Genomic DNA, 27,218 nt, shown 5'->3' with positions numbered 1-27,218 from the left:
GCACGCCAGAAACCTATGATTGTGGGTTCGAATCCCGGTTCGCCCCGATTATGTTTCTAGGTTTGTCAGCACCATACCCGTGCTCGTGGGTTTCACCGAAGTGGTGAACGTCTGAGACCTGCATCACTTCAGGCTTTCCTCCCACATTAAGCTGACACGCCGCGATATAACTGGAATACTGTTAAAAGCGGCGTTAAACCCAACTCACTCACTCACTCACTCACTATATCATTATGGATGCTGTCGACGTATTGCAAAACACGGGCCAAGCGAGACGATGAACCTGCTGAAGTCTTTCGGTCTGGATTAAATCTATGCTTGATGTTGTCAATGGTAGAAAGCACAAACTGAAAAAGTGGAAAAGGAATTGGAATAAACACATTCTGGCTGTCCTACATGAAAAGTTTCTAGTTCTTCCCAGTGACAAATCCACAAATAACATCAGCCTTATATGTAACCATCACTGCATTAATTGTACGATAAATGACACGTGTAAGGCCATTATGTTAACTGAGAAGGAAATGTGCTCAAACCAACTCATTCACTCACTCATTATTTCATGTGTAAATACGTGAAATGAGACTGGAAATTGTACCAAAGATTGTAGCAAACTATTTGCTCGCCAGGTGGTCATAATGTTGAACGTTCACTGCATGTTATTGATGTTCAAGGTGTGTCCGTCCACTGGTCGCCACGTAACTATCACCGCCAACCCCTGTGGCTGCTGGTCCAGGATATAGCATGGTGTACCAACATGCCCCACGCGGACCTGCTGCAGATAGACGTCTTCAAGCGATCCTTACAGGAATCCGACAAGGTCAGTTATTTGTGCCCTTTGGGACATATTTAATAAACGTTACCCCGTGGGAATCAGGGTTAGAATATCTCCCCTGCATCCTTTGCTAGCCGTAAGAGGCGCCCAAAATGATGCAGTCGTCAGACTTGGGTACTTGATTGCGTATCATCGTATCCCGACGACGTGTAACGTTGCTCACAGTATTGATCACTGGAATGTATGGTCTGGACTCGATTATATACAGGCCGCCATCATATATAGCTCGTGTATTTTTGAATGCAGCGTTAACTAAACACGCGCAGACACAAACGCATAAGCATACGCATACGTATGTGAAGGTCACCTTTGGCGTCGTTGCTGTTATACTGCTTAAGACAACGTTTATTCTTTAATTCGCACATGTGACAAAGATACGGCACTTCTGTAAACAAAACCAGATGACAGAATGGTAGGCATGCCTATATGACTAATGTAACCGATGTCGTAACTCTCCTCTTTTTTATGACCGCCTCCGTGGTCTAGTGGTAGAGCGTCCGCCCGGAGAGCGGAAGGTCCGGGGTTCGATCCCCGGCCGCGTCATACCAAAAGACGTTAAAAGATGGTATTTGTTGTTACCCTGTCTGGCGCTCGGCATTAAGGGGCTAAAACAAGGACTGGTCGGCTCGGAGTCAGTATACTGTGTCTGAGTGGGGTATTCATGTTAAACTGCGGCATGGTATCTCAGTGTGCTAGCACTATAAATCGGCATCAGTCCGGACTAGTACAAGCAGCCACACAAACACACACACGTGCATGCACGTCGCTATATAAGTGCAATAATCTTGGACGCGACGTTAAACCCAATTTCACCTCACCTCCTCTTTTTTATCGTTGCTAGATTCTTCGCAGTATGGAAATTGAATTATCTGTCACGGAGAGCTTGGAAAAGGGAGCAGCATTTAAACCAGCCAACAAAGTCGGTCTTGTTTGTCTGACAGCTGTTAACATCGGTAACCTGCATTACATACACTTGTTATACCTACGAGAGGCGTTCAATAAGTTTTGCAACTTCAATATAAGACCAAGTCGCAGAATATCTTTATGTCCTCGTAATCCTGGAAGCGTCTTCCACGAAGGGCAGATTTAATTGCCGGAACACGGGAAATAGTCACTGGGGGCTTAGTCTGGGCTGTACAGTTAAATCGCCTACCCTTCAGCCCAGCCCTACATCAAAACGTATTGAACGCCCCTCGTACCATGATGATACCCCCCCCCCCCCCCCCCCGTACATCCGGGTTACAATTGGTCTTTTCGTAATGGGTTCGGTTAATACGTGTCATTGTATCACAAATGCGTGAGTCGATGCTGATAGTGTCTATCACTGGATTGTTTGGTGCAGACTTGATTATTTACAGACCCCCGTCATATGGATGGAATATTGCTGAGTGCGGTGTCCCAAAGTACATAATATTATTCATATGACATGATTGTTGTTTTTCATTATGATAATTACAAACGAAACGATAAAAACATTCAATTTGTGTTTTCATACTAATACATGTTGACACATATCCTGAAATATGTATCGTCGTAAAAGCCATCAGCCTTTCCATATTCATAAAAACAGTCGATTGTACGATTCCGACTTTATCATGAGCATGTGTTTATGAATCACTATCAAAGAGTGATGGTACCAGGTGTATAACTACCTTTTTTAAATATTGTTTAATGATTGATCGGCGTACGTCATTCAAAGGTGAGTGTTCTATTTGATATGTATGAGTGATGCCTAGCTGTTGTTTCTGTAGGTTTGGTGGAGGTTCTCAAAGACTCCGGTATACGACCAGATGGCTACATTGGATCAGGACTGTCCGAGATCACAGTCGCCTATCTTGACGCTTGCCTCGGTCACAAACAGTGTCTTCAGGTGGCGTTGGCAGTTGGGGAGACTCTAGACTCGCTTTTGTCTCAGGGGACAGGTATGACAGCATTTGAATACACGTGCTTATATTGCATTTGTGTTTCTTAGCAGATGCTTGGTTCGAATCCCGGATTTGCTTCATTAATGATTCTTGGTGTGTCAGAAAGCTCTCTACCTGTGCTTGTGAGTGTCGCTAAAGTTGTTCATCAATCGTCCGACTTGACCCACATATTTTGCCTCACTCAGGCGCTTAAACTATATTCGGATTCTGCTGGTGTTAATGGCGATTTGATGACTACAAACCGACAGCATTAGAATGCTACACGAAGATAGACTACACATTTGATATGCTACAGTGCTAATGTTGCAGGTAACCCTGTCTACTCCATTAGCCTGCACTCGGACTTCGTGCACAAACTGGGTCCAAAGACCAACATCCTAGCCTACATGAACAACACGGTGATGCTGGCAGCTCTTCCAACACGGGATAGAAACTACATCCTCAAACAAGTTGAGCAAGCAGGTGAATACCGTCAAAACATAAAGGGGAAATATGTTGCTGACAAGGCACATTTTTGTCGATTTTTGTCACTGGTGCGTTGATTAGCAAATTGGTATTCATAATAAATATTAACGTATTAATACGACCTATTGTGTTCTACCCGTGAAGATCCGGGTTAGAATAAGACTTCAGCAACCCATGTTTGCTGTAAAGGCGATGCTTATCGTAAGAGGCGACAAACGGGATCGGTTGGACAAGCTCGGTGACTTGGTCAATGCATGTCGTCTTATTCCAATTGCGTGGATCTATGCTCATGATATCAATCACTGGATTGTTTGGTCCAGACTCGATTATTTACAGACCGCCGTCATATAGCTGGAATATTGCTGATTGCGGCATTAAACAACAAACAAACAAACAAAATGTTGTGACCTTCGCGATCAGCACCAGACCTGAATTTTTTTTCATCATGGATGTAATCTGCCCTGTAACTGCCTTGAGTAAGGCAATTTGTAAATACGACCGCCAGCTCTGCATGGTTCCATTCATTAATCCGTATATCCTTAGACTTAATAACTCGTTTGATATTAGTTTTTAGGGCGTGAATCGTTGCTCATATCAACAACTTCATTGTCTGATACTGATTATTTATAGATCACCCAGTCATATAGCTTGAATAGTGCCGAGTGTGGCGTTAAACAACAATCAGATCGTTCTTTTTTTTTGATAGCTTAACATGTTTCTATGGCAGGCGGAGTATATTCTGAGCTGACAGAAGACGCTACGCTCTATACACGGTTACCGGGGCAAATCAGTAGCATTCTAGAGAAGAAATTAAGATCAATCATTCCATCGCCAAAGAAGAGGTATTGTATTCTCATATTTCAATACAATGTATAGGCAGGTGGAATTTAGTTTGTATGGTACAAGTATCTTCTTTAAACACAAGTAGAGATATGTTTCCTCTGAAGTAGATTACAGCACAAAATGGTCCCCATCACACGTTTGTCGTATCGGGTGGCCGCAGTACGATGCATGTCTATCAACGTAGCCTGGCGATGTGGACGATGTCCATGCTATTAGTCACTGGTTTGTCTGGCCCCGACTCAGATTGTTTATAGAACGACATTTGGAATATTGCTGATATGGTTGGTTCAGTGATCTCTGACAGCGCGATATATGATGTGCAGAGTAGTGTCCCGTCTCCATCAGCTGGTTGTACGTTCGAATCGAGATTCCTATCGGATTGTGGTACTGTACCAATACTCATGCTGACACGCCGTTAAATTACTGAAACGGAATGTCCGGGGCTCGATCCCCGACCGCGTCATACCAAAAGACGTTAAAAGATGGTACTTGTTGTTACCCTGTCTGGCGCTCGGCATTAAGGGGCTAAAACAAGGACTGGTCGTCTCGGAGTCAGTATACTGTGTCTGAGTGGGATATTCATGTTAAACTGCGGCATGGTATCTCAGTGAGCTAGCACTATAAATCGGCATCAGTCCGGACTAGTACAAGCAGCTACGCAAACACACACACGTACATGAACGTCGCTTTATAAGTGCAATAATCTTGGACGCGACGTTAAACCCCATTTCACCTCACCACCTAAATAACTGAAATGCTATTGCAAGAGGCGTCTTCGCTTATCTACTCACTGTACTAATCCCAATACAGGACCCCTATGTTCCGGAGCTGCTCACACCCAGATAGTAACAGTCACAGTGACGCAAGACAGGCGGTTGGTGCTCAGTACTTCTCCTCCCTTCTTCAGCGAGCCGTCAATCAGCACCAATGTGTCGGTGGTCTTCCAAAGGAAGCAAGGCTTCTGTCCCTGTGTATGGCCAAGAACTGTACTCAGACTGAGGTGAACTGTAGTCGCTCTGGTCAGACAGAGATCCACTGTCATCCAAAGACACAATCTGTGCTTCAAACTCTCGGAGAACTACACGAATTAGGTAGGCGCTTGGTCAGGGATTAGAATCATATGCATGTCATGGTCTTGAAATATCGATCAGAAACATAATTAGGATATTCTATTGCAATGAAAAGTTCCATAATGTGTGCAGCATTGCACAGATTAGGAGTTTTGACCACAGTACAAGGTCTCTAGTACTAAAAATCTGACTAACCGTGAACCATGCTTGCCGTAAAAGGCGACTATGCTTGTAAGAGGTGATCCTAATTGCGTGGATCGATGCTCATGATATCAATCACTGTATTGTCTGGTCCAGACTCGATTATTTACAGACCGCCGTCATATAGCTGGAATATTGCTGAGTGCGGCGTTAAACAACCAACCAACCAACCAACCGGCCAGCCAACCAACCAACAAACCTAACCGTGAAGATCCGTGTTTGAATAGGTTTTCAGCAACCCATTTTACCGTATGAGGTGACTGACGGGTTTGGGTGGTCAGGCTCCCTGACTTGGTTGGTGCATGTCATCGTATCCCATTTGCGTACAACGATGCTTATGATGTGACACTGGATTGTCTGCTCTATTATCTACAGACCGCCGTCATATAGCCGACATATACATGTAGCTGAGTGCATCGTTAAACAACACACAAACGCACTAATTAGGATCGGATGATCACAATGTTTCACCTGACTGCCATCGTATCCTGGATAGTTTCTCATGATCTCAACGTTTACCTTGGCAGCCTAGCCCAGTCTTGAATATTTAAAGGCAGGCGTAATAAACCTGCGCTAATACTGATTTCTGCCGAAAGTAACATTGATTAATATTTAAATTTACCAATTTTGATATAATATATCGATTTGTTATCTATTGCAGGTCACACAATACATGTTGGTCACCTGTATCCCCCCTCATCCCCTCTGGACTGTTCGACCCCACCACTGAGCCCCTTGGTTACCTGGGACCATAGCATAAATCGGCCTCTGCCAGACTGGTGCCAGTTCTCTGACCGAGGTAACTGTTAGTGATTTTTTCGGGTTAATGTGAACTGTGTGATATGTATATTATTATTGTTTTCAATGTGAATACAGCTAAACAAATCTAAGCCATTGCTTACAGTGAAGAATCGACAGAAGGATGTGTACCGACTCCCTGAGGCGGACCTGGAACGAAGTTTGTACGACCCCCTGGCTCTTCTGATCGTCCATGCGTGGGCAGCAGTGTGTGGCTCTAAAGTAAGAGATTTCTTCTTTCTCCCACTTGCCATACGTGGTTGGTCAACCTCTCTGACGTTGATTGCCTTTCATCTTACCCTGGTGGCGTACGGCGTTGCTCATGATATCAATTACTAGTTTCTCAGGGAATATTGCCGAATGCGGCCATAAACAAAAAACAGTGACTGCACTGTCTTAAGTTTATCAGTGATGGTTCAAAAATAAAGCTACAAACATTTTTGTCAAATTTACAGAGGATCATCATCTCATATACTTTGTTGGAGAAGACATAGACATGTTTGACTTTAGCAGCTGACAGATATTGTAAGGCCAACTAAATAGTTCCATTAATTGGCGTTCGACGCATGCTTTCCTTAAGTAAAAAAATATATGCTATACCCTTAAAGAGTAAGTACTCTAAGTAAGGGCTAAGTCTGGGCTCTAGGGTGGGTGATTTAACTGTTCGAACCTAGACTTAGCCCCCAGTGACTATTTCCTGTTCCGGCAAATGAAATGTGCCCCACGTGGAAGACGCTTCCAGGAGGCCACAGAGGCGTGGTTATAAATTAGTGGGCCAATCTGCGGATTTCTATAAAAGTGGTATTAAAAGCTTCAAGGACAAATGGAATAAGTGTATTGAGGTGAATGGAGATTAGATTATATTGAAACATAAAAGTGCAAAAGGTATTCTGCGACTTGGTCTGATATTGAAGTTGCAAAACGTATTGAACGCGCCTCGTATCTCGAATTAAAGATGTAAGACGCTCGGGCTCGGGCTCAGGCTCAGGCTCGGGGTACTTTAGGTAACATTGACGGTACATCAATCCATGTATCCCTCGAGACCGGTGGACAACTTATAATGTTTCATATTAATGTAAAGTTTTCCGTTTAGGACCCTGTCGAAAGATACAAATATGAATACTGAGTGAACGACATGTGAATGTACAAATGTACAAAGCTGTCGCCACTAACTACTGTGTGTTCAGGACAGCCTGCAGTCTACGGTGCTCCATAGCTTGGTGACAACCCCAGAGTTGATGATGCAGGAGTGTTTACACGGAGCGCTCATACACGTGCACCAGGCCAAGATGGCTTTCTCCATACAGGCTGAAGGTAGGGACGGCTGAGGAGAGGTTCCCTCTGTTACAGTATGCTGTAGCTGACTATACAGACAGCATATGTAGAGAGCGTAACAATAGCGAATCTCACCCTTGTGTCTTTTTGAAGATGCTGTAACTTGTCCCAAGTGTTAATCTGAAACACTTTGTCTGTGTAATTGTGATACATGTAGGCATAGGCTGCCATCATTAAGTTTGAATTGGGTAGCGTACTGATTTGACTTCTGAGTTGACTTGAATAGAATTTATTGACTGTCACTTTGCCCGAGACGAGTTACCCTTTGATGTCATACTTTATTCACAAGAAGCGTCTTAGAATCGCTCTCCGGCTTGCTGCTAATAAATGAAACTATTCATTTAAGATCATTTACAGAATTGTCCAAATGCGATTGTCTAAGTGAGATGAACAATTGTATTAAAAAACTGATATTAGAACTGTTGATACTTCGTTTCTGAAAAAAAACAAAAAAAACACTCTCCTCGATTTATGTTTCATTTCAGGCGGCGTTGTTATGACAGGACAGTATGAACGTCCAGGGAGCGACGTTGACCTTCCTCTAGTTCCTGGCTACGACGTTGATCAAAATGAAAATGTAGCTAAAACACAGGACGATTGGTAAGATAAATACATCGGATGTGATAACATAAGATCTGGCAACATAAACGCACGACATACGGTTACCCATGTGTTGCTTGTTTCCAGCGAGCATGAGGTGGAGACGGAGGAGGTTGTGTGGGAGGACAGCTGGCTGGAGTTCATCAACGCTGTGCTGGAGTTTGTTAATCCACACACACCCGATCTCCCAATCAAGGTGATGCTCGACCCCCAGAAACACATAAAGATCACACACGACTGCGCTAGCGTCCTTGTCATGATGGAGGAACATACAGGTAGAGCAGCGTTAGTGGAATCATTGACGTGACGGTGCCCAACTGCCCAATGCAGTGCAGTAAATGTTTTGCGGAACCATGCCTAGTTAAGGAGTGCAGCTCATGGGGGTATTTATGTGATGGTTGCAGGTTAAGTTCCGACATGTAAAACGAAATTAACTAAGACAAAAAAGGAAATCATGATCAAAGGGCGCATGTAAACTTGATCTTTCATGGGTTAATATTTTCAGTAACTTCGGGGTACGGGTGACCCGTTTGGACAGCAATTCGCAGTCCCTATAGTCAATCGCGCCGCATTTCGCGGTGCAGGGTTGCATCCCTTCGGCTTGCAAGTATCCTCTGATGAAGGGTTCGAATTTCAAATTCGCCCTGAATGTTTCTAGGTTTTATAGACACTATACCCGTGTTCATGGGTTTTAGCAAGGTGACCGTCTCAGACTTATCACTTGCGCTTTTCTCCCACATCAAGCTGGCACTCACTGATATAACTGAAATAAAATACTCTTCAAATCCAAACTAACACTATATTTTCCTGTTTACCATTAAATCATTGCTAAGTATAACATTTAGTTTTGTTATCACCAGGAACCACAAATAAGCTTTACTCGTCGACTAAATGTTATAGAATTACTCTGTATGTTTCATAGGATAACGTTAATAGGGGGAAAACATTGCATGTATCCGGCTATCATTATTTATCATTATTTATGATTCGTACAGGTATCTGCAAGGCGGGTGGAGTGATACTCCAGTTCCAGCCAACTATCAAGAGGGGGCTAGACCAGTCTATTCTTCTCCAGAACCTCAACCTTGGTGACGCTAGTTCCACTTCCGTGGTCGACAGTGTGTTGCTCTACAGCCTACCCAGCAACGTCAGCAGTGAGGACAAACTCCTCCTCTACATGGGCCACACGGAGGACGAGCCTTCCGAGCAGATCGGACTTGTGTCCATTACAAGTAAGAGCGCCGAGATAGCCTAGTGGATATAAACGTGCGCTCTTCACGCATTAGCCCATTTCTGGTGTCTCCGGCCCTGATATTGCTGGTGTATTGCTAAAAGCGGTTTAAACACATATCCACTGGAATTGTTAAATTTTGAACTATCACCATCACACTCGTATTACTGCCAACCGTGATAATTAATTGAATACGTTATTTGATAATAACAGTCCATTTCCGAACTTGTTCCATTCAAACAACATGGCGTCGTGACATGTTCGTATCAGTGGCTTAAATGCGCCGTCGGTGAGAATGTATCCTGCCCCGCCGATGGCACCGTAACAAACACATGCAAAGACCAGTCAACTGTTTAACTGAAAATATATCACGGGAACATATGGTACAAGTCACAATAGGAAATTGCATCTGACAATATTTTGGTCACTGCTAGGTAAAATTTGGAAATGTCCACCAAACACCTTTCTGTAGTCGTAATACTATGGATTTTGTACCTGAACGATTTGTGTTGGCACAATTATTCTATAACGTTGGCCTCCAACACCCGTGTAGACGCCGGTGTGAAGCACAAGAGTTACAGCGTGCCTGACAACTGGAAGGCGGAGGACCTTGATGCCGTGGTCCCCTTCATCCTCGCATCACACACACTGAAAGATGTCGCCAGTGTCAAGCCAGAACAGACGGCAGTTCTGCTGCCTCCTCTTGGTAATTGTGTTGTGTCCATATATACATAATATTGAAATGTGTCGCCCATTATTTGACATTCTTTGAAGAGTCGGGCCCCTTTGCTGTGCCCGGATCCACTGTTCGTTTGTTCGATTTCCAGATTCATTTTGATTATGATGATCTTTGGTCTGGCAGCAAGCACAGGTTGGTATTCCGGGTTAGAATTGGTCCTCGGTTACTTTTGCTTGAGGACTAAGTGGATCGGGTGGTAAGGCTCGGTGGCATGTTTGATTGCGTGTTATCTTACATTTCCGATAATGTCAATGAATGGCATGAGCATCGATCTACGCAATTGCGATACGATGACATGCATCAACCAAGTCAGCGAGACTTTCCAACGGAATCGGGTTATCAGGCGACCCGTGAAGATCCGGCGTAGAATACGTCTTCAGCAACCCATGCTTGTCGTAAGAGGCGACTAACGAGATCGGGTGGTCAGGCTCACTGACTTGGTTGATGTATGTCATCGTGTCCCAGTTGCGTTGATCGATGCTCATGATGTCAATCACTGGCTTGTCTGGTCCAGGCACGATTATTTACAGACCGCTGTCATGTAGCTGGAATATTGCTGAGTGTTGCGTTAGACAACAAAAAACTATATCAATCATTGGTGTCTGATCCAGACTAGATAATGATGTAGCTTGAAAATCAAGAAACGCTAAAAGCACCCCTGTTCATGAGTTATGTCAAAGGGATAAATTTCTACGACCTGTCACTCTGGTCTTTCCAACAACATTAAGCGAATTCACCATAATATAACTGCAAAACATTTCTGCGTAAACGCACGAGCGCTGACCGATGTTGCTGTAAAATGTTAACAGACACCGTCTCAGTGTACATCATCGCCATGCTGACGATACAAGGCAGTGACGTGTTCACCTGCACCTGGGATCCTGAGATGAGCCTCATGCTACGGAGCGCCTTCCCTCAAGTTAACATTCTACATCCGCGGAGTCTCGGACTTCAGCTAAAGCAGCTGACAAAGGGAAGAGGTGTGGACGTATGCTTTAAGACCGACGGGTCCGGTAAGTTAGGTCAACTTATTTATTTCCTAAACACACATGTATTATGGAATTCGCCTGTTTACCAACCATTGACCACTGTCAGTTGATAGTTAAGACATTAACTCTGCTTCTAAGGAAACGTTTAAGTCTCTCCTCAAAAACTACTTCTTCACTTCAGCTTTTCAATGGATCTCCTGATTGTTGGCATATGTACATAGACATTACTTTTTAACTCTGTCACAGCGCCAGTGAGCAACTGTCGATGGATATTAGGCGCTTTATAAATCAATTATTATTATTATTATTATTAATCAACAGGATATTTAGGACGGCCGCATTATCCATAACGCACATTCATTATCAAATCCATATACATGTACATGTACTGGATTTATTCGAAAGGTTATATAATTTTGTCCAGCCCAGATGACGTAGGTTGAGCCCCAGTATGCCATGACTGTAAGATCAAGCATCCAGTTTGACCTGATTGTGTGTTGACATGCCCCGACTGTGGGTAGTGGTTCATGCTGTCAACCACTGGTTTGGTTGCTCTTCATTCAGTTATGTATCGTCGTCGTTATTTTTTGCATATGTAATTTAGGACCGCCTCCGTGGTCTAGTGGTAGAGCGTTCGCCCGGTGAGCGGAAGGTCCTGGGTTCTATCCCCGACCGTGTCATACCAAATACTTTAAAATATGGTACTTTTTACCCTGTCTGGCGTTCTGCATAAAGTGGTTAAGACAAGCACTGGTCGGCTCGGAGTCAGTATACTGTGTCTGAGTGGGGTATTCATGTTAAACTTTGGCATGGTATCTCAGTTTGACAGCACACAAAAAATCGTCATTAGTTCGGACAAGAGACGCACGCATGCGCGCACTAACAGCTATATAAGTGCAATAATCTTGGACAGGAGGTCAAACCCTATTTGACCTCATCTATTTTAGTGCCCCTTTTGGGATTCCGCGTTAGAATTTTTCCACGGAGCCGAACAAATGGATTGAGGGGTCACGCTCTGTGATTTTGTTGACTGCGTGTCATCGTAACACGACGGCGTGGAATGTTGCGCACATTATCGGTGACTGAATTATTTGTTCCAGGCTCGATTATTTACAGGCCGTCGTCATATACCTGGAATATTGCTGCGGCAGTAAACAACAAACACAATGCATTTCAGACATGAATTCAGCAATGGATCTCGTGGCCGACCATGGACGCTGTGTGCTGACAGGTAGGCCCAGCGAAAAGGATTCTCTAGGTATGTCCGCCTTCCTGCGTAACATCACTGTGATGAGTGTCAGCCCTGCCACCGTCTTCGCTCAGCTGCAGGATATGTGCGACAAGGACATCTTGGCGGCCCTGGAGAGAATCACCTCTTCATCAGTCAGAGATGTGAGTGAACTAGGTCATCGAGTTTGTATCATGTACCGTAGGATATTGGAAAACAAGGTCCATACGGGTATGTCATGGAATTTAAGATTGAGCTTCCCAGGCCTGAAGCCTGGAATGGTTTTGGAAATATGTATTGGGGAAAGGCAAATACGTGCTAACCAAACTGAAGAAAAGTTTGAATTAATTGAGTTAGGATTTGGATATATTTATGATTTGTATTGTTATAATATCTAGGAAAACTGGCATTATACCCCGGAAATACGTCATGAACTTTGTTACAATTCCATCTAATAATTGTCTGTCGGAACCATACTCGTCCAATACACCATTTTATAACTGAAAGACAGCCATGACACCGTGCTGTCTCCTGGTAATTAGTTCTAAGGGCAATGGTTGTTTGTTTGTTGTTTAACGCCGCACTCAGCAATATTCCAGCTTTATGACGGTGGTCTGTAAAAATCGAGTCTGGACAAGACAATCAAGTGATTGATATCAGGAGCATCGATCCCCGCAATTGGGATACGATGACTTGCATCAACCAAGTCAGCGAACCTGACCACGCGATCCCGTTAGTCGCCTTTTACGACAAGCATAGTCACCTTTTACGGCAAGCATGGGCCGCTGAAGACCTATTCTACCCAGGAATCTTCACGGGTCTCTAAGGGCAATGAAGGACAACATCGGCATCACTATTCCGGAACCCTTAATACACATTTAAACAATACCACACATTCCTCCTGTAATATTTATTACCATGACAACTGAGCCGATTGGAAGTATTACAATTATGATGATTATGGTTGAGAATTAAGCTATTACTCAAGTCCAAAATCTTACATTTATGAGAGGGGTACACAAAGTACGTGATCTAGACTACCAGTTGTTGGACTGTCATGTTTGTGGAAGCCTCGGTGACTGAGTGGTTTTGATCGCTGACTTTGTGTGCTGGCGTTTAGGTCCCTCACTGGATAGGACTCAACCCAATAAAGTACTAAATTTGTACTTTACCAAGCATGTGTTATCCAAAATATAACATTTGTTACATTTGACCGCTTTCTAAAGGCATTTGTGTATTCATGACTTAAGTGTCTATGGCAGCTAACAATGTTTGGATCTACGCACAACACTTAATGTTTAGAGGACCCCTCAGATAAACAGTAATGATCTGTTTGTCTTTGTTTTCTTGTCAGAGAGCAGATGACGGTTACCCGGAGCATCGCGGTCTCCGCTACTGTGTTGAGGAACAGATGAAGTTTTCTCAGCCAATCAGCTTACAGAAGTTGTTCACACTTTTGGATGGCCCCGGATGTAAGATGAGGGATGTTTTGGACGGCATCCCAGAGAACGACGTAGCTTCGGTTGAACGACTTCAACTTACCTTATCAATGAAACCACAGGTGACGCCGACATCGTATATTTCTGCAACATTGTTGAGGATGTTGCTTTTGCCGCAAACCTTGTTTTCAGTACTAGCGACCGTTGGGATACCGGATTTAAATAATGTTGGTCCCTTGTGCCATTGACCGTACCCCGAGTGCACGCATCGTTGTACATGGTTTGGTTAAGTTGTCCAGACTGTTTTCAAGACCCCGTGATATAGCTGAAATATTGCTGACTGACATTAAACAACATTCACTCGCTCACTTAACTGATTTGTTGAAGCCTACAACCTACATGTGTACCGTCCACATCATTAAAGTCACGGTGTCTAGGTCTTGACAATTCAGTTTTGTGAAATAGGTTATTAAAATTGAAAATTTTAACGCAAAACAAATGTCGACATGCGTCTTATGTGACCTTATTTACATTTATTTTGACACTTCATGTTGGTAACCAGTCGGTCGGTCCTGTGTAGCGGTGTTGATTTCTTTATATATATATCTGAAACGTGATGATTGTAATACATTTCCTCATTAACATAAACCAGAATGGCTATTTCCAGGGGAGTGGAGCCAATGTATTTGATAAACAAAGGTACTTAGAGCAAAGAAATTCGTACATTTAGACTTCATTTGAACCTTTAAAGTATTTGAAATTCATTCAATATCCCACCGTTATGTTTAAATGCTTAATAGTGTGTCAGTCACACACATAGCACACAGTCACACCATATTTTGCATTATTTCAGGAGTTCTCTATCACTCAGAATACGTCCTGCTTGAATGATAGCAAGGACCATCTAAACACCGCCCGCACCTCGTCTTACATGGAGGCCTCCAAACTGCTGACCCCATCATCTGCCACCTGCTCTGGGCTGTTAGCTCCGCCCAACACACGCCGCAACACCGTCATGTCCGTGGACATGTCCCAATACACCTCCGCCTCAACCCCCATCATCAGGATCACTGTTGACTCCCCCGGTGCTGCCTGTCACAGAGAACCCCTGGTCTCGCTTGATCTGCCGCTGAGCGGAATTAGGTTGGAGGGGAGTTACATGGAGGACAAGGTCTTCGCATCCCCCGCACATGAAAGAACCAGGAATGTCCTGTTAAGGTGCGACTCGTTTAGGATAATGCATAAACGATTCCTGAATCTCATACACTTTAAAATTCCGGGGTAAAGTATTTCCCATGATCCAAGCTTGTAAAATCCGACTCAAATTAGGAGGGTAATGAAGCAATATGTGACCTGGCTGATATCATACCCCGATGACGTTGGTCATTGCTCATACTGTCGGCAACATGTTTGGTGACCCTGAAACCATTGTATTACTTCATAGACATGTGCGTCGATAATTAAGTAAAACTGTTTTCAATCAGATTTTTCTTATATTGAGGCTTCATCGGGACAAATGACCCATTGACTAGATACTGACTGTACATCTTTGAGGTGTTAATGCTAAGTTTCTTCCAATTCATTATTTGGAAGGTTGGTTGCTTTGTGAAAGCGATGTATGACCCTCATGTTTGAAACCCAGTCTTGTTGTCCCCAGTGACCGCCTCCGTGGTCTAGTGGTAGAGCGTCCGCCCGGAGACCGGAAGGTCCGGGGTTCGATCCCCGGCCGCGTCATACCAAAAGACGTTAAAAGATGGTACTTGTTGTTACCCTGTCTGGCGCTCGGCATTAAGGTGCTAAAACAAGGACTGGTCGGCTCGGAGTCAGTATACTGTGTCTGAGTGGGGTATTCATGTTAAACTGCGGCATGGTATCTCAGTGAGCTAGCACTATAAATCGGCATCAGTCCGGACTAGTACAAGCAGCCACACAAACACACACACGAACATGCACGTCGCTATATAAGTGCAATAATCTTGCACGCGACGTAAAACCCCATTTCACCTCACCTCACCTGTTGTCCCCAGTCGTGAAATGACTCAAATATTGTAAAGCCGACCGTTCCAATCCATGCCTAAATATATTAATGTACATCGCACAGAATGCCGACAACGCCCCAGACAATGGATTTCCTCTTTGTTGGCGTGCCCAAGACTCCATTGACACCCCATTCCCCCTGTGTGAAGAAGCTCCTGACGCCCAGCAAGATCACGCCTCCACTCCTCAAGCTGAACGATTGCGTCTCCCAGGCTAAACCCCTCTTTATTGTCCATCCCATCACAGGTAAGAGCTGCGATAAGTTTCAGTAGTACATTGCAGAACCGATAGAACTGGTGTCATTAAGTATTCATGCATGATTTGAAACATTTCAGGGGTACATTGTACTTCCTGCATTCCGTTGTATTCATAATTCCATGCTCTCCTGAGTGTTCAAATCCCATATTCGTCCAAATCATTATGCTTCCTATATCAAGACCTCATCCGTGGGACCGCCTCCGTGAGACCGCCTCCGTGGTCTATACTAGTTGATTAAGCATCTGTCCGGAGAGCGGGAAATTGGTGGTTTTATCAAAAATTTAGGGGCGGTTGGTTAGTCAAGTGGTTAAGGCGTTCGCTCGTCACACCGAAGACCCGGGTTCGATTTCCCACATAAGTACTGTGTGTGAAGCCCATTTCTGGTGTTCCCCGACATGATATTGCTGGAATATTGCAAACAGCGGCGTAAAACCATACTCGTCCGATCAGTCGCTCACTCGCTCAAGCTCATCCTTCCAGACGCTTACTGCTGAGAACACTTTTATGTATTCATCGTAGAATTGCTCTGTGGCCATGATTCATTAATCATGACATTTGATTATCCGGGCTATTTATATATCAGTGTACTGTGTCGGAGTGGGGTATCCATATTGAACTGCAGTGTTGTATTTCTTTAGGCTAGCACTACAAACTTTATTGATTGCGTGGCATCATACCCCGGCTGCGTGGGGCGTTGTCCAGAATACCAACCACTCGTCTATATGGTCCAGACCAAATGATTTGATGCACTTCGCGAGATAAGACCCTTTTTATTACAATATAGATCTTGATTATCGATCAGATCGTCTTGACTGGGCGCTGCCATTTTCTTTGAAGCAAATGCAGGTGATATGAGAGATGGAATCTGATGGAGGGACATAAAAGGGAAATAGTTCGTAATAGCCACTGATGGCGCTACGATCTGCTCATGAAATTCGGCAAGTGTGGAAACTGGACTTTTGTAGTCAGCTAACACCCTTGCCTCGGGAAGATGGGTCCAGACTCGATACAGCTAGAATATTGCTATTATAGCTGCACCGTAAAACAAAATACAATCGCTTGTCCTTTATGAAGTATCCCATACATGACCTACTAGGTACTCTGGTTCTTCTGAGGTCACTGGGGAAGGCACTGAACGTGCCCTGCTATGGTATACAGCGTACACCGTCAACGACGACATCCTCAGTCACAGACATGGCTGGGTGAGTTGATATCCCTTTCAATGTCTTTGAATTGGATTTTGCTTCATTACTAAAACCTGACTTTGGGGAGGAGAAAAGTGTGTAAATTTTCATTTATTCCACAATTTTTAAATCGGTATCTGTAGCTCCATAAACTAACTTTCGTTTTTCATTTCAAAAGCTTTTGTTTTTGTTTTTTCACTAATTGGTATAATTTCAATCTGTGTTGTAGGTTTTACCGAAATGCTATCGAGCTCTACGATTCCGTGGGACCATACAGGCTTGCTGGGTATTCTTATGGTGGTATGATTGCCTTTGAGATAGCCAGACAGCTGCAGATATCCGATAAAAAGGTAGCGCCTGAACTTGATAGAGTTGAAAACAGTATGTCTATTCAAATAATAACGCAACACATTTATTCTCGACTTTTGTTCCAGATATTGATTATTTAATTGATATTTTCGTTGTGATTTAGTTGCTTGTGTGGTTTGTAGGTTGAATGTCTTATTATTCTGGATGGAGGACCAGGCTTTGTCCACTCTCACATAGCCACAGGACGCGAACAACTGGACAGATCTGATACGAAGGTAATGGGGGCTTTAAACAGGATGGCGACCTTTGTGCCTCCCGTGTGCGACCATAACATTTGCCAGGTCGTCGTTGGAGGCTCAAATGAGGCAGAATGGTTGCCTAGGTCGTTCCAAGGTGGTACATAGGAGGTTCAGACATCGCCATGGACGCCGTGAAGTTTTGAACATGTCGCACAAAGGTCGCCGAGGAGGTTGGTTGCTCAAAGGAGGCAGAAGGGAGGCACAAGCACCTTTGACAACACATCTCCATGTTACTAAACGTGTCTGGCCTATACCGATAGTGTTGGTATAACCAAGAGGTGTAGGGTGACCTATGCATGCATAAGGTCATGCAGCAAGCATGTTTAACACATTATGTCATTGCTGTGTGACGTGAAATCGTGTGTTCTTACCCCCGCTACAAGGCCATCAGTCACAAAATCACGTTACAATGAAGGCATTTTTTTATTCGGACATTAAATTACAAAACTGGCATTTCTAGTTAGGTAAATGATTATTATTAGATAATAACCAACTTTCGTCGCGTGATTGTGTATTTAATTGGAAATAACTGCGAAAAACCGGGCTCCAAAATGGTGGTTGACAGACTTTAAATCGGGTTGTCAGGTGGTTTTGTGATCTGATATCTCAGTGAAATACATATCATTGTGAACTGTCCGTATTTTTTCTGGTCCAGACACGATTTTCACAGGCCGCCGTGATGCAGATGGAGTATTGATGACTCTTTAATTTTTACTCTCCAGTCACTCTGTACATTGATTATTGATCACAATGTACAATGAAAACAATACAAGATTGAATGCGTTTATTCTCTTTAAAGTGGTGTCGTTGTTAAGGTATTTTCGGAATTCAATATTTTGCCTTTTACATTGGACAAAACTGTAAGTTACGTTTCCCTTGGTGTTTCCGAAACATAATTCTTGGATTGAGCTTTATTTTAGAAAACCTGAATTTAAATTGTTTGTGCAATTGTGCATTTGTGCAAATTCCAAACCACAAATAGCATAAGGATTCAGTTGCAGTACAGGTAGTTGAGCAAACATTGAATAAAATCACAACAGACATTTAGAATTATCATTAATGCAAACCCACAAGATATATTTATTCTTTTTCATACTGCCCTATTCTTAAAATACAGCCTGTCTCCAGACAATACCGCTTTTGATAATTTTGTAATCTACTCATTTCTGTATTGCAAGTCAAATGATTCGACGGAGATCGTAGCACTGATATCATTCGTGGAGATGTACGGGCCCATCAAGACGCGTCAGTTTCTCACCGGTGCCCTCATGAATCTACCTTCCGGCTACCCCCGTGTGAAACTGGCAGTGGACTTCATCATGGGCAACATCGTCCTCAGGTCAGAGTTTGTTTTGGACATTTCCAATGTCTCGTTAAATTGGCAGGAATTAGCTGTATTGTTGACACATAAGGGTACTTTTTGTCTAATAGTGGTAAATTAATTATAAAGTAACGGAATGTATGAAAGTTTCAAAGTGTTTGTTTGACTTGCGTCTTTGTTGCTTCTACTGACATGTTTGGACTTATGGCATTGTAAAGTAAACACAGAAAAAAGGTTTTGCTCAACTAAAATATAAAACGGATGATCTTTCGATGTTTTTCAGACAACTCAATTAGCTATACCGTGACCATACAGTTAAACAACTTTGCCTTTAAATACCCTCTGCATTTGGTGTAAGAATAGATCCCGAACAAGTAATTCAGATAGATTTCATAAGATTGAACCATGGCTTATTGCCTATGACGAAACATCTCATTATCATTGACGAAAGAACAATTTATGAAAAACGTGTTGCAAGTTGGATTCGACAGACCACACTCCATCTTTTAAAGCCTACTAAACACATAAACATACAATAAAAACAATGCCTAAACCATTTAGTGATATGTTTTCGACAAACATAATACGACTACCAATTGTTTCGCGATTTTTTGTAATTTTCTATTCATATATTCTAGTATGGTGTACGTTAATTGCTCACCCTATTACCCACACTGCTGAGCTCAGAGTTCTGGCTATGTTGTTTCAACATGTAAGATGCCTAGGGTCTGTGGATGTCAGTATGGTTTAAATAAGTTGGAACGCTGGTGTCTAATTTTGAAAATTGTTTGTAAACATCCTCGGCGCAGCAACGGTTAATTTGTTCTCTGAACTTTGAAAGACATTTAGAAGTGATACACATAAGGAAGAGAATTTATGGATGTCAACTTCTTTATTATGAGGAACACAACGTTACGGAGTATATGCTTATTCTTTCGTCGCCTCTTCCTTAAACTTGACGTATTCCAAATGAATAATGAAGTCCTGTGTGATACAGCTGTTGAACGGGATATGTGACTATACATTACCGGGATGAAATAAAGGTACTGACCGTGCGGCGTTATCTTTATATCCCAATAATGTACCCAGTCTGCCTGTTTACGCAAGGACTTCATTCCAATAACGGAAGTGTTCGCTTTCCAATGCGAAAGATAGATATTTTGAAAAATGAATGGTGTAACATTTAAAGGCCGGGAAATCTGGTCCCTTAAGAAAGAATCGGTCAAGATGAGAATGCATCAACTCAACTGTTGCTCTTTTAGCCTCAATATGATCTAAAAGAGAAGTAAGGGTTTGTAGAATTTGCACTCCGTCCGCGTTTGATAATGTCACGACAAATCTTCCCAGAACTGTCTCCATTTCAAACAAAAATTAAAAGTCAAGAAAATGTGTCGTTTCTGAGAAATTTAGGTTTGAATCGTACAGTGTGGAAATCTCAACTGGATGAGGATGTTTATCGCCAGCAAAATGGATATTTCTTGAAAGGCGCACTTTACAGTTGTCATCACTGTAAGTTTTATTCCTTATCGGCGGAATGGCTTGTTTTCAGTTTATAAGTTTTAACACACATGCAGCTATTTTCGTCAATTAATTATCGCGAGACCCGTGAAGATCCGGGTTAGAATACGTCTACAGCAAAGCATGCTTGTTGTAAAAGGCGACTGTGCTTGTCGTAAGAGGCTACTAACGGGATCGGGTGGTCAGGCTCGCGACTTGGTTGATGCATGTCAACATGTTCCAATTGCGTCGATCGATGCTCATGACATCAATCACTGGATTGTCTGGTTCAGACTCGATTATTAACATACCGTGATATAGCTGTGATATTTCCGAGTGCGGCGTTGAACAACAAACAACATTTGATACCAACTTTTGTGCGCTAATGGCACCGATATCCTGTCCTTGTGTTCTTGGCTAATGGTTTATTCCTGAAGTGGGGTCTTGCACGGAGGGTTAATTTCTTAAATCACACATGCAACGTAAGCTAGAGTATCCCCCTTAACTGCCACAGAGTCACCTCGTTTAGATTTATGGTGTATAAAGACAAAATAACGGATATGATATATCTCGAAATACAGTTTCGAAACGTACAGTTGCGGAGTATACAGTCTGGTGCTCATTTCCATTCTATCTGAACGTTGTAAAAGACGTCGGGATCCCGGGTTAGAATAGGTTGATAGTTCCCTATGCTGTCCGTAAGGGGCGACCAACTGGATCGGGTGGTCAGGCTCGATGACGATGTTGATTGCATGTCATCGTATCCCAATTGTGTGGATCGATACTCCTGTCAATCACTGGATTCTCTGGACTTGATTACTTCCAGACTGCTGTCATAATTCTGAGTTCGGCGTGCCTGTGGACAGCTAGCCATCTTGACATATTGGATTTTCATATATGCAATATTTATCTATAGTGAAAGCCCCACGAAGACAAAATGGATGTCTCTTAAACAGCAGATATTGAACAAGGACCGAAAGCCAGAAACAAAAATGGGACTACATTCCGCTGCCACTGAAGTGATAAGGCTCTCAAGGGAGAAAAAAGCGGAGGAATATATTAACAGCACCTTCATAGCAGACAAGTATAGACCGCAGGAGAAATTTATTGGTTTGTTAAATTACTGTTTAATTTCATAATTGTTGAGCAACTTGTTACCGTGTTGAAAGAAGTCGTCACTTCTGTAAATTGCCTGGCTTTGCATATCTGCAAGACTTCCCAGGTTTAAGACGGTATCCATACAGATTAAATTATTGGTCATTGTCATGGATGGATTTCTCATTTAATGTCGGCGTACACGTAAAACGTCAGGCAGTAACAAATTGTGTGTGGTGAATATTAATCGGTCTCTGGTAGATAATGAATAAAATAAATAAAATAATTAAAATAATTCACAATTCCTCAAAGTTTGTGTATTAGGGAAATACTTGAGATTTCTGCCACAAACGGTAGCTAGGGTGGGGGTGAATCAACATCCTCCACTGCAAATTATGAAACTATTTTGTAATATTAAAAGAAACGTTTGTGTTTTTGTTTCATTTCAGGCAATATTCACCTCTTAAGAGTGAAGTCTGACCCGGCCCTGTGTGTACCCATGTCAGCAGATTACGGACTGGGTCAACTCTGCACCGGAGAGGTCAATGTCAAGTTTGTGGATGGTGACCACCAATCGTTCCTCAAGGCTGATAAAGTGGATGAAGTTGTTCAGTTTATACACAATGTCCTGTCAGGTGATGCCCTGTAATGGCCCTGTCGGATGATGCCCAGTGATAGTGCTGTTGTGTGATATCTGGAGATGCTCGCTGATAACGATGTGGAGGCAAGAGTGTGCACTGCGACAAGATGAAGATGGGACAAGTGTCGTCATCTTAGCTGTTGAATAGGACTTGAAATAAAGTCAGTGACATGTGCAACTGTACCTTCACAACGATCACGAACGACAGGAGTATATTATGATCTGTGATACTGCTATATTCATTGTTGATTTCTATCTAAACGGTGTTGGTTATTTAATAACGGGAATAAAAACAATATACCCTGCAAAATGGAGATCAGATGTTCTACTTTTTTTCTGAAGTATGTAAATGAACCACAGCAACAAAATTCATTTCTGCGTATGATTTTTCAAATGTATGTTATATACATACATGCCCTTGGAAGTACCAAAGTGTTGAGGGGCCTGCCATTTCATATACTGGACGGAGAGACGGGGTATGGTATCGGTTACTGCTTCAAAACAGACACGTTGTCTCTGAACGAATAGCCGAACATTTGTATCTTTTTCTCAACTCATTTTTTTGCAGGACATCCAAGAATTTTTTTGTTTTGTAAAACCTAAGGCTAGAATGTTTTTTGTTTTTTTCCAGTATTGTCGTGAACAATTCAGTAGTATTATAAACTGACCAAGGTCCGACCAGAATATGAAATGGTGAATCTGTTACCGCCTCCGGTGTGCAAGTGATGCTGTTACCTATAACAGCATTGTGCACGTGGCTGCCATCGTATCCCAATAGCGTGGATCGATGCTCATGATATCAATCACTGTATTGTCTGGTCCAGACTCGATTATTTACAGACCGCCATCATATAGCTGGAATATTGCGGAGTGCGGCGTTCAACAACAACAAACAAAACAAACAAACAAACAAACGTGGCTGCCTGAGTACATGACACGTGTTCTGCGAGCAAATGCTACCTGTCGGACACATTGAGATCAGCGTGCATGACAGCTACTTTTTACATATGCGACACAGCGCTAAGCATCAACGCATTGTGCTAATAGTGTAGAATCCCACTCTGCGCGATACTGACAAATGCCCTAGCGAATATAACACGATCACGCTCTGCTCTGCTCCCAATTCCTAATGCTGATAACAGCGGACCAATGATCGGTTGTCCAATGGTGATTGGGTTAAGTAGTGTGTATGCTTTCAACTACTCGTTTGCTAGGCAGAGCGCAGCCCCATTGTCATCAATGGCGACGATTCAGAATCTACACTAGAGACAAATCAAAAGACGAAACTAAAAACATATTTTATCTAAACGCATGCATATAAAATTCTGTTCATTCTAATTTCGGTTTTGCAGCAAATACTCTGTATATACGAAGGTGTTGGTTGAGGGTGGGGTCTGGATCCCCCTGCTCTCATGGGCCTGATATAAAAACGTAACTGAATCACTCGACAAAAAGCGGAAAATCCAGTATTGGCATTATCGACTGATGTTCTATTCCTCGGTAATTGTTCAAGAATCTAGAAGCTGTTCTTTCTCCAGTGTATTATACTTACTCCATCGTTGAACACGTACACTTCCCGTTGACACTTATATTTTAGGACAGCTTCTTTGGGTTCCACATGGTTTTTTTTGTTTGTATGCTTTTAACGCCACACACAGCAATATTCCTCCTGTATGGCCTGTAAACATAATCGAGTCTGGACCAGACAATCCACTGATCGATAATGTCGCCGAACCTGACCACCTCATGTGGTCGCCTATTACGACAAGCATAGGTTACTGGGTAACCTTGAATCCCAACGTTTAATATACTCAACAGTTGTGACACCAATATTTTAGTGTATTTTTCAAACAAGTAAAGTTTGCTTTTCAGTATTGTAATACATGTATGGAATCAAGTCACAAAAACGCAGCTGCTGACTTTTATGCAAGCCCCATGCATTTCACTACCCAAGAAAAGGTATAAAAACATGTGCGTTAACGGGATTCCATGTGCATTGTTTAGCATCGTGCTCAAAACAACCACTCAGAAAAACATAAATATTACGCAATTATTCAACATTACGAAATGTCACGCCTGTCCGAAAATGAGCGTCTGCGAGCCATTGGTATGCTTGAAGCAGGATCGAGTCAACGTGATGTTGCAAGACAATTTACCGTCCACAGAAACTCCATTTGGTGTTTATGACAACGTTGGCAACAGACGAATGCAGTCTGAGACCATCCTCGGAGTGGCAGGCCAGGCGTAACCAATAATCGACAAGACAACTGCATTCGAACAACACACCTGCGAAAATGATTCCAGCCAGCAACTGTGACTGCAAGAAGCATCCCTGGCCTTCGACGAATATCTTCACAAACCGTACGTCGTCGCCTCAGATGTGCAGGGATTGTCGCCAGAAGACCCGCCAGATGCCCCATTTTGACAGGAAACCACCATCAAGCACGCCTACAGTGGTGCAGACTCTACAGAGTCTCGTTTCCACCTCAGCCACAGCGATGGACGGATTCGAGTGTACCGACGTCGAGGTGAACGTTACGTCAATGTGTCATGGAAGAAGATTGGTTCGGGGGAGGCAGCGTTATGGTATGGGTTGGGATTACAGCAAGACAGATGACCCGTTTGATAGTGGTAGAGGGAAATCTCAATGGACATCGGCCCTGTTGTTCTACAGTATTTGCGTCGTCATGGCACAGGCATTACCTTTCGACATGACAACGCACGGCCTCATATTGCTCGACCTGTTCTGGATTCTCGTCAACAACACAACGTGAATGTCATCCCCTGGCCGGCTCGCTCCCCTTATCTCTCGCCAATCGAGCACATGTGGGATGAGATGGATCGGCGCTTTCGACGTCAACTACGTGTTCCACAGACACAGGAACTTCGAAACATGCTCCAGCAGATATGGACAGATATCCCACAGGACTTTGTGCGACGCCTGGTCCATTCCATGAGACGAAGATGTCTTTTAACTGTTGCAAACCGAAATTGTTTCAGATTTGGTAAAAAAACATAACTTTGTATTAAATCTTATTCAATGTCACAGGAACTCTTGTTGTTCAGTATACAACTGTATACTCAGAGCCGGTATTTGGTTCTATTGTAGTTTAGCGAAACCCACAAACACGCGTATTGTGCGACCCGTGAAGATCCGGGGTAGAATAGGTCTTCAGCCACCCATGCTTGTAAAAGGCGACAATGCTTGTCGTTAGAGGCGACTAACGGGATCGGGTGGTCATTCTCGCTGCCATGGTTGATCCATGTCATCTTATCCCTATTGGTCATCGATGGTCATGATGTCGATCACTGGAATGTCTGGTTAAGACTTGATTATTTACAGACCGCCGCCATGTAGTTGGCATATTGCTGAATGCGGCGTTAAGCAACAAACAAACAAGCAAAGCGTATGGTGCCCATTTTGTATACACCTTAAACCTAAACGAGGTGACTCTGGGACTCGAACACAGACAGAAAATACAGGCATAACTTACGTTGCGTGAATGATTAAGGGCATTCCGGATGCATTCACGTTGCTGTCTTCAATACTTGATCTACCAGACGAAAGCGTCAAGCCAACATCGAAATGTTGCTGTGAGTGAATTTTCTTTTGGTGTTTGGCCTCCAAGAAACATCTCTGTGTACAGAACACAATTGCTATGCACATACGCATTTATTTAAGTCTTGATTGCATATAAATCTTACAGCAGAGATCTTTTAATCAGGAATTATCTTTCAAAAATTTTGAATACTCATGTATTTCCCCTATGGAGAGATTCCGTGTCAGAATAGGTCCCTAGGACTTGCAGCCTGGTTCTCTGGGAAAACTGCGCTGACGCTGGCGCTACACAACAGCATACCCAGGGAAGCAGTCTGTACTGTGACTTGGCTGGTTGTGTGTTGTGCCCTTACGGTGTGTAACGTTACTGATGCGTTCAGTCATTAGGGTTTTTTTCTACCAGACTCGCTTATACACGGGGCTGTTAAAGCTAAAATATTGCTGATCGTGGCGTAACACAATATTCAGCCATATATTCACGCCGGTTCTTTCTTCACTGGTACATACAGGTATGTATACTGCCCACAATATGTTCAACAACACCCAGTTAGATCTTTTGGATGACACGCAATGATATGCACTTTGTCGTAAACATGTTCAGATATTATGGCGATGTTCGTGTGGTGTTTATACATGTAGGCTGTGATACGATAGTTATTTCATGTGTTTAGACCCAAAACACACCAAATGTGTTCCGTTTAGGATTTAAACACATTGCTAAGCGTGTGTCTGAACATGTCTTGTATGTTTGTACATTGTTTGCTTTTCCTCACACATCAGGCCGTGATATACTGTTCAAAGCGGCGATACACCCAACGCATCGCCTAAGGGAGCATCCATTTAATTAGTCGGGTGGGTGGCAATATGTTTTCAAAGCTGTATCCAACAAACTATTTATTTACTGAGCACCACCAATCTATTTTCAGTGTTAACACAAAACAAACTATTCATTATTCTTCACCATCGCCTACAAACTATTCATTTTGGGCATAAGTCTGGAGAAACTATTCATTTAAAATCACACACACACACTCACTCACACATACACACACCCCAAAAATGAAATTTTATAGATGCTCCTTAACAGTGACTGACATCGCTCTTCAGACAGGCGTTCTTTCTTCCTAATCAAACCTGTCATAGAAAACGAACAACTCAGTATACGTTTGCTCATTTTATCAAATACCAGCTAATATTTTCATATTTTCAAACATATCACTCGCGTTAATGTTCTAACTATAACAAATAAATACAATTGCTTTGGAAAGCGTTCACAACCTAACAAATAGTGAAACGATATTTCGATCGTATTATCTTACGCTTG

The 27,218-nt window shown here is 42.9% G+C and overlaps 1 protein-coding gene across 1 annotated transcript in view; it reads left to right on the top strand.

Moving 5' to 3' along the window:
• Positions 1–22,649, top strand: part of LOC124131515 (fatty acid synthase-like) — a 37,850-nt gene extending 15,201 nt beyond the window's left edge. The window contains exons 16-39 of the mRNA XM_046494809.2: positions 672–817; positions 1,674–1,785; positions 2,584–2,754; positions 3,067–3,219; positions 3,950–4,064; positions 4,876–5,156; positions 5,998–6,135; positions 6,241–6,356; positions 7,322–7,448; positions 7,955–8,069; positions 8,157–8,344; positions 9,065–9,301; positions 9,854–10,006; positions 10,849–11,052; positions 12,206–12,420; positions 13,611–13,817; positions 14,549–14,913; positions 15,797–15,978; positions 17,087–17,192; positions 17,404–17,524; positions 17,666–17,758; positions 18,961–19,121; positions 21,517–21,710; positions 22,145–22,649. Of these exons, the coding sequence (XP_046350765.2) occupies positions 672–817; positions 1,674–1,785; positions 2,584–2,754; positions 3,067–3,219; positions 3,950–4,064; positions 4,876–5,156; positions 5,998–6,135; positions 6,241–6,356; positions 7,322–7,448; positions 7,955–8,069; positions 8,157–8,344; positions 9,065–9,301; positions 9,854–10,006; positions 10,849–11,052; positions 12,206–12,420; positions 13,611–13,817; positions 14,549–14,913; positions 15,797–15,978; positions 17,087–17,192; positions 17,404–17,524; positions 17,666–17,758; positions 18,961–19,121; positions 21,517–21,710; positions 22,145–22,344 (4,100 nt within the window). The 3' untranslated portion in view covers positions 22,345–22,649. The remainder of the gene's footprint in view (positions 1–671; positions 818–1,673; positions 1,786–2,583; positions 2,755–3,066; positions 3,220–3,949; positions 4,065–4,875; positions 5,157–5,997; positions 6,136–6,240; positions 6,357–7,321; positions 7,449–7,954; positions 8,070–8,156; positions 8,345–9,064; positions 9,302–9,853; positions 10,007–10,848; positions 11,053–12,205; positions 12,421–13,610; positions 13,818–14,548; positions 14,914–15,796; positions 15,979–17,086; positions 17,193–17,403; positions 17,525–17,665; positions 17,759–18,960; positions 19,122–21,516; positions 21,711–22,144) is intronic.
• The last annotated feature ends 4,569 nt before the right edge of the window (positions 22,650–27,218 follow it).

This window comes from Haliotis rufescens, unplaced genomic scaffold (genome assembly GCF_023055435.1).
Source record: "Haliotis rufescens isolate VD_foot unplaced genomic scaffold, xgHalRufe1.0.p SCAF_1, whole genome shotgun sequence".
Classification (NCBI taxonomy): domain Eukaryota; kingdom Metazoa; phylum Mollusca; class Gastropoda; order Lepetellida; family Haliotidae; genus Haliotis; species Haliotis rufescens.
The sequence above is the reverse complement of the archived record's forward strand: the minus strand, read 5'-3'. Positions and strand labels throughout refer to the sequence as shown.